The following is a 7,554-nucleotide window of genomic DNA, read 5'->3' as shown; positions in this document are numbered from 1 at the left end:
ATTTTAGGAAGTCCCCAAAATTGGCTCCACATTGACAAACTATTAAAAATGCTTTTACAAGTGATAATATAATATTATTCATAAATACTTAGCAACTTACTTTCTGCATTCCCTTACTTTTTAGTACAGAGAGTGGTGCAGGAACGAGTCAGCATTTTACCACTATGGGTTCCCTCGTCTCAGAGCCAATGGGATCTCTCCATAGGATTTTGGAAAATAGCTGGAAATAAGGTCTGTGGTTGAAACACATTTAAGAGACGGATCACGTTTTGTTCTACGATATTAAATACATCAGCAGAGACCCCACTGGTGATTTTTGAAGAGTTTACGTGTCTGAAAAACGATGGTTGTTAACAAGTGGCTGAATAGGACTACAGAAGTTGTCGAGGACGTTGTACGTCATTACGCCGAACACGTAAACACTCCCTCTATGTTTGTTTGCCCCGGTTCTGCTTGAAAGCAAGTCCCTGCCTCCTGCAAAGTGTTCAAACAAACACTTCAACCGTGCATTTATCCACAGACCTTATTTTGAGCTATTTCCCAAAATCCCATTGCTTTTTAGTCGAGGGAACCCATGCGCAGCTTACTTCCGGGTAAATACGTCATCCCTGCACCACTCTATGTGGCTGTTACTGATATGGGTCATTGTGCAGAATGATTACTTTAACTTTTTGTACTTACTTAAGTACAGCACCTGAGTACTTTTCCCGCCTCTGTCAGTACTATAAATACATTTCAAATAGCACATCAAAACAGGCTCGATCATTTATATGTGGGACATGCTCTGTGTTCTATGCTGTTATGATGAAGTATCATTTGAAGGTATAGTAGCAGCCCTTTATAAGTAAGAAGTAAAGTAAACCTACCTAATTGACCAATTTTAATAATTCCTTAGAGATAATTATCTAAAAGTCTGAAAAATAAGTATACCAATTTTTCATACTTTTGAATGTGCATCGAATGTGTAGAATATGCATGTAAAAGTAGATGTTTTACAAACTGCAGGGAACAAGATTAGATTTATTGTTTTTTATTTGTTTCACAACCTAGCAAAATTGGTGCGTTGACATTTGCCGGTAGTTAAAACACATATTTTGGTCCTACGTCGTGTATATTGAACAATCATCAGAATCTCACAGGTTTATAACTAGTCATCACAAGAGCTTGGGTTGTGTCAAGACAAAAAAATACTTATAATAATTATAAAACCACACATAAATAAACATCACACCTATTACCCTACAGGCTGCAAGACATGTTCTGACTGCCTCTCCTCTGAGTACTGCATTTCCTGTACGTGCCTTAGGGATGTGCGTGTGAGTGTGTGTGTGTGTGCGTGTGTGTGTGTGTGTGTGTGTGTGTGTGTGTGTGTGTGTGTGTGTGTGTGTGTGTGTGTGTGTGTGTGTGTGTGTGTGTGTGTGTGTGTGTGTGTGTGCGTGGGTGTGTGTGTGTGTGTGTGTGTGTGGGTGTGGGTGTGTGTGTGGGTGAGTGTGAATGAGACAGGGTAAACAGCTAAGTGACTTTCCATGTGCTCTGTCATGGTTTGGTTGAAAACAGACACACAGACAGAGAAAGGGAGTGAGAGGAGAGAGGACGTGAAAAGGAAGCCCGTCCAGACAGTGTCAGATGACATCATCCTCTCTAATAACTTCTGTGTGTGTGTTTGTGCGTAGGTGGGGGGGCGGGGCTTCGGACCATGCAGCTCTGCGCTATAAAGAGAAGAAACTCATTCAGACGTTCACATTCAAGCAGCAGCAGACTGAAGCTGAAACAACTAACACTTGCTGAACTAAATCTGAACCATCTCAACCATAAGGTAAGAATTCTACTTATCTAATTATGAAGACTTTTGGAAAACCTAAAATGAAAACACTGGCAGATGTAGTTTTTTATTTTAGAGTGCAATTTTTTTATTCACCGTCAATTAAAAAGGTTTAATTTTATGTGACTTTCCAGGGATAACATGGTGGTTTTATATATATGCAGATGATAGCATTATGTAAAATAATATAAGACTACAGTATTAAAAGATGGTACCAATAAGAGGTGGCATCCTTAACAGCATCCTACACTGAAAATGGACTTTAATTAAATGTATTAAGTCACCAGATTTCACATAACTTTAAAGCAATAATATTAAGTAACCCGAACCCATATTATTGCTTTCAACCAACCTAATTCTATTATGTGTATTTTGTTGACATAATACATTTAATTAACCCTGATGTAAGTGGGTCTTTTTTGACCCGGTGAGGTGGTTTTCTTGAAGTATCTTTGTAATTACATTTTTGTATCATTTCATATTCCAGCTATTCCTCAAAAAACATGTTTTGGATATCATGCCATTCACATTTTAAATTGACATTTTATACATTTTAAGAAATTGTAGTTTTTGTATTACTACCCCAGGCTTCCATAAGTGGGTCAAAAATGAACCGCATGCATTTTCTATGGCATCCTATGGGAATCTTTGATTCTTATCACCTGTTGCTGTCAGGAATACATTCACTGTAGACCACACAGACTACATCACAAGTGACACTACACCGGCATGGATTGATGGCGGGGGGCTATGAGTAGACAAGAGGAGAAGAGATGAGATTTGAAAAGGGACTGGAATACTGTGAGGGTCTCAGAATAGCGGAGATCTTTGCATCAATATGTTCAAAACGGTTTTTTTCAAAATGTAAAAATAAAACAAAAATTATAAATAGTGACAAATTCAATATAAAATATTTCTAGTGTGAACCAAAATATAAAACTAAATATTATATAAAGTGATTTTTCTTAACCAAAATGACATAAATGGCATAAAAACACAATACGGGTCCTTTTTGAAACACTTGTAAGAGTGTAGGGTCCAGTCACCCTAAGGGCATCTAAGGGTTAAAGTCAACGCTTTAAGTTTTTCAGTGCAGAAAAGGTACTAAAAACTCTTATTTCTACTGATGTGGTGGAGTTATAGTCCGTTTGATCCCCTTAAAAGACTTTCAATTTCAGTTGTATACCCCATTAAATACTTGTTGTGGTGGAAAGTAACTAATTCCGAGTCACAGTTACTCTAACCATGGCAGGAAGTAGTAAACCAGGTCTCCTCTGAGCTGCTTGTGAAGGCTTATGCAAACAGAGCTGAGGTCAGCTCTGATGCTGCTTCATGAAGTCCAGCTCCTCTTCAAACACAGTACACTCTATTGATGTCTGCAGTGGAAAACCAATGTTACCGGCACACACACACACACACACACACACACACACACACACACACACACACACACACACACACACACACACACACACACACACACACACACACACACACACACACACACACACACACACACACACACACACACACACACACACACACACACACACACACACACACACACACACACACACACACACACACACACACACACACACACACACACACACACACACACACACACACACACACACGGGGGCACATTTTCCAGCTGACACACAGATGTGATTGTGTACACAGTCAGCATGAGTCACACATGTCTGAATATCTGGGAAGATGGAGTTTGAATGTGAGGTCCGCAGGTTTAAAGCACAGCAGGATTTGTTGTAGGCAGATGGAGGCTGGATGTGATCACATATTCATCTTGTTTTGTAAAGCAAAAATACATTTATGATCGTGGGAATCTGACATTTTAAGTATATGCAAATTCTTTATTTTACGATTTTCCTGGAAGCTACAGAATTTCTTTGGAATTTTCACAACATTTCATTCAAAACATCTGCAAGCTGTTTAAAGTCTCTTAGTGTTGAGCAATTCAAAGTACGTACGGTATGTTCTTAATGGGAAACAGACACACTGTGGGGTGCATTGTTTTCCAAGCTTCTTTATCCCTGACATTTAACATATTTCTACTCCTTTGGGATAAAGTGCTATGGATGCCAGTGTGCACTAATACAGCAACATATGTTTGTTTTTGTTAAAATATGAATACAATTACATTAAGTCTAAATTGTACCCGAAAAACCCACCTCAATCCAACTCACACCTCCTCTCTTCTGTCTGTCCTTCCCAGAATGCTTTGCGTGTACGTCTCCCTGCTGCTGGCTCTGAGCACAGTGGGACTGGGCTCTCTGACGGACAGACAGACGGACTTCGGCCTGAAGGTCTTCTCCCAGCTGGCCCGGGACTCTGTGGATCAGAACGTGGCCCTGTCCCCGTACGGCGTGGCCTCCGTCCTCGCCATGGCTCAGACCGGCGCCGCTGGAAGCACCCGGAAGGCCCTGACCGCTGCCATGGGCTTCTCTCTCCAAGGTGAGACACATCTCCACAACCATTAAAAACAATGTTTACAGATACAGTATACAACTGATTCAATATTAAGGGTAGACACCGCGGGTTAAAAGGGTTAACATTTTAACTTATACATATCACCATGACACTTTAACGTTTTCTAAAATGTTAAATATGCAAACTAAGCATTTTCAAATGGTTACTTTTGGTGAATTAAGGAGAAATCTAGAGAAGTAAATAGATAAAGTGTATTAAAAAAACACCTTAATGTCTAAAAGAAGACAATAAGCGCATTCACACCGCAGTACTTTTCCCACAAAGGTTCAACTCGAGCTTGGGAGGAGGGAAATATAACGGTGTATTATTGTTGTAAGATGAGTGTCAAACCACCCCTGACCTCTTGTCCCGCAGAGCGAGGAATGTCCCGACAGCAGCGCCTCCTGCAGCGGGACCTGTCCCGTGAGGAGGGGGTGGACACCGCCAGCGGGGTCATGGTGGAGAGGAAGATGAGTCTGGAGAAGGGGTACCGCCGGGCCCTCACCAAGGCCTTCCAGACCCACCCCAACCAGGTGGACTTCACCAAGCCGGAGCAGGCGGTCAACATCATCAACTCCTGGGTCTCAGACCACACCGGAGGTACCTACCGCGGAGATGTTTACTTCAAGTGCTGACTTCTTGTGAATCCTTCCTGACGCATTGATTCTTTATTCTGCAGGTGAGATCCCAGAGTTCCTGGCGCCTGGCTCTCTGAGTGACGAGACTCGCCTGGTCCTCCTGAATGCGCTCCACTTCCAGGGTCTCTGGAAGGTCCCCTTTGACCCCAAACTGACCCAGGAGAGGATGTTCCACTGTGCCAACGGCAGCAGCGTGCCCGTGCACATGATGGGACTCACCAACCGCTTCAACTATGGTATGTTCAACACCCGGGCCCAGGCAGAGGCGGAGGAAGTGCTCAGATGTTGCACTTGAGTAAAAGTAGAAGTACCAGAGTGTAGGAATACTCTGTTACAAGTAAAAGTCCTGCATTCAAAATGTCACTTAAGTAAAAGAAGAAAGTTATGTATTTTATGGTTTGATTATAATGATTGATCATGAAAGTGTTCTCAAAGCTGGTGAAGGTGCAGCTAGTCTGAATGACTTTGTAGACTGCAGGGTAGCTGGTGGATTTACTCCAGGTGGAACTAAAGTCTGATTCAACACTTGATTAGATTTCACATCATTCATCCACATCTGTGAAGTAACTAAAGTTATTGAAAAAAAATTGTCCGGTAAAAACACACAATTGACTTCTGAAATGTAGTACATTACAGTTCTTAAGTCAATCTACTTAGTTACTTGATCTAAATCCAACAGTGGAAGATGCCACTAATAAAAAAACGTTCTCCTATATCAACAGGCGAGTTTGTGACAGCCGATGGCGTTGACTATGATGTCATTGAGGTCCCGTACGAGGGCGACTCCCTGAGCATGCTGCTGGTGTCGCCCTTCGAGCCTGAAGTTCCTCTGAGCACGCTCAGTGCAGATCTGAGCAGCCAGAGGATGAAGCAGTGGAGAACAGAGCTGAGGAGTGTCAAGAGACAGCTCGCCATGCCCAGGTAAGGGAGGACAGGTCCGAGAGTATGGGTAGATAAGAGGACATTAATGAAAATATACTTTCTACGTGTAGTTGTATTGGTTGTTTGTGTCATATGAATAGTTTAGTGGATACCAGGGTTACATGATATCACTGTGTGTGTTTCCACAGGTTTACTCTGAACTCTGAGGTGGATTTGAAGACTTGTCTGATCAACATGGGTCTGGGAGACATGTTCAACCTGGCTACGGCTGACTTCTCACGCATCACCAGTATGTTCAAATCCTAAGTTAACCTTGAACTTTACCGTACAAGTATATGAGCATGGTATTTTCCAGAATGAGTGGAAACAAGCCTTCTGATAAACAATGTATCTAATCAATGTGTGTCTGCCCTCCAGCTGATGAGAGGCTGTGTGTGTCGAAGGTTCTGCAGAGAGTGAAGATCGAGGTGAATGAGCAAGGAACCAAAGGAGCAGCAGCAACAGGTAGACGCACTACTGAAGCTCTTGCTCTCGTACACACACACCAACACACAACCGTGTTTTACCAAGTCAAATGTTAAATAAAGGATGCAACATAAAAACAAAGCTGCAGTCGAAGCCGGCAATTCTTAATGAAATATGTTTGTAATCTTTTTTTAACCGTACAAATTAAGATGATTACAACATACAGAAGGATACACACAACAACCTAACCCTAACCCTAACCCTAACCCTAACCCTAACCCTAACCCTAACCCTAACCCTACACACCACAACATCACGCTACTGACATGCTAACACCGAGTCACAGGTTTGGTTAGCTTGTGGCAATACTTTTGGAGAGAAATCATGACATTTTCATATTGGCTTACAAACTGAACATTTCAAACATTTCTGAATTTTCTTGGAATAGTTTGAAATGTCAAATAATTCTGAAAATGGATGTTAGAATACACAAAGACTGGACACAATCATAGGGCATGTGATGATACTCTTATTTGTGGCCCTGTCTCATTGAGGGCCCCGTGTCAGATAGATGTTTTTTACATGTTGAGTGTTTAATCAAATTACTGTAAACACAATTTACATTAGACAACATAGTATTCTGGAGTATCCGGGCTTCAGGCATACACCTCCAGACTCTGACCTGGTTCTTGATCTCTCCCTCCTTTAGCTGCTGTCATGTTTTCCCGCATGGCAGTGGAGGAGCTCACTCTGGACCGGCCCTTCCTCTTCCTCATCCAGCACAAACCAACAGGTAACACTCTTTTTTCACATTTTATCTTTAAATCCAATTTTAGAAGTATTTATCTGACCTGAGCGTGTGTCTAATGTTTGACTTCCTGTGTTCAGGTGCTGTTCTGTTCATGGGCCAGTTCAACCAGCCTTAACAACATGAACCCACTCCGAAGACCCGCCTTCATTTCACTGCGTCTGACTACTGCTGCTCACACTCCACATGGCGACCATACACACACCGCACCTACTGTACACAGTTTATATGACTTGTTACGACTCAATAGACGTATTCACTGACACCTTTATTTATAAGATACTTAATACAAGAAGACTGGGGCAAATGGGTCCACGCATGTATTACAGCAGACATTGGAAACATCACTGACTGGGAGTTTATTTGTTTGTTGATATGTATTTCTCTAAATGACTAAAGAGAAAGAAGTATGAAGGAAAGTTAACTAATTGAGTATTTTACTGTTGTCT

General features: G+C 41.8%; 1 protein-coding gene across 1 annotated transcript in view; it reads left to right on the top strand.

Annotated features, from left to right (window-relative positions):
- Positions 1-1,692: 1,692 nt before the first annotated feature.
- Positions 1,693-7,554, top strand: part of serpine1 (serpin peptidase inhibitor, clade E (nexin, plasminogen activator inhibitor type 1), member 1) — a 6,006-nt gene continuing 144 nt past the window's right edge. Inside the window, exons 1-9 of the mRNA XM_034105511.2 lie at positions 1,693-1,816; positions 4,059-4,297; positions 4,688-4,912; positions 4,992-5,186; positions 5,673-5,871; positions 6,021-6,121; positions 6,250-6,336; positions 7,007-7,090; positions 7,186-7,554. The exon at positions 7,186-7,554 is cut by the window's right edge and continues 144 nt beyond it. Of these exons, the coding sequence (XP_033961402.1) occupies positions 4,060-4,297; positions 4,688-4,912; positions 4,992-5,186; positions 5,673-5,871; positions 6,021-6,121; positions 6,250-6,336; positions 7,007-7,090; positions 7,186-7,223 (1,167 nt within the window). The 5' untranslated portion in view covers positions 1,693-1,816; position 4,059 and the 3' untranslated portion in view covers positions 7,224-7,554. The remainder of the gene's footprint in view (positions 1,817-4,058; positions 4,298-4,687; positions 4,913-4,991; positions 5,187-5,672; positions 5,872-6,020; positions 6,122-6,249; positions 6,337-7,006; positions 7,091-7,185) is intronic.

This window comes from Pseudochaenichthys georgianus, chromosome 18, assembly GCF_902827115.2.
Source record: "Pseudochaenichthys georgianus chromosome 18, fPseGeo1.2, whole genome shotgun sequence".
In the NCBI taxonomy this organism is placed as follows: domain Eukaryota; kingdom Metazoa; phylum Chordata; class Actinopteri; order Perciformes; family Channichthyidae; genus Pseudochaenichthys; species Pseudochaenichthys georgianus.
The sequence above is the reverse complement of the archived record's forward strand: the minus strand, read 5'-3'. Positions and strand labels throughout refer to the sequence as shown.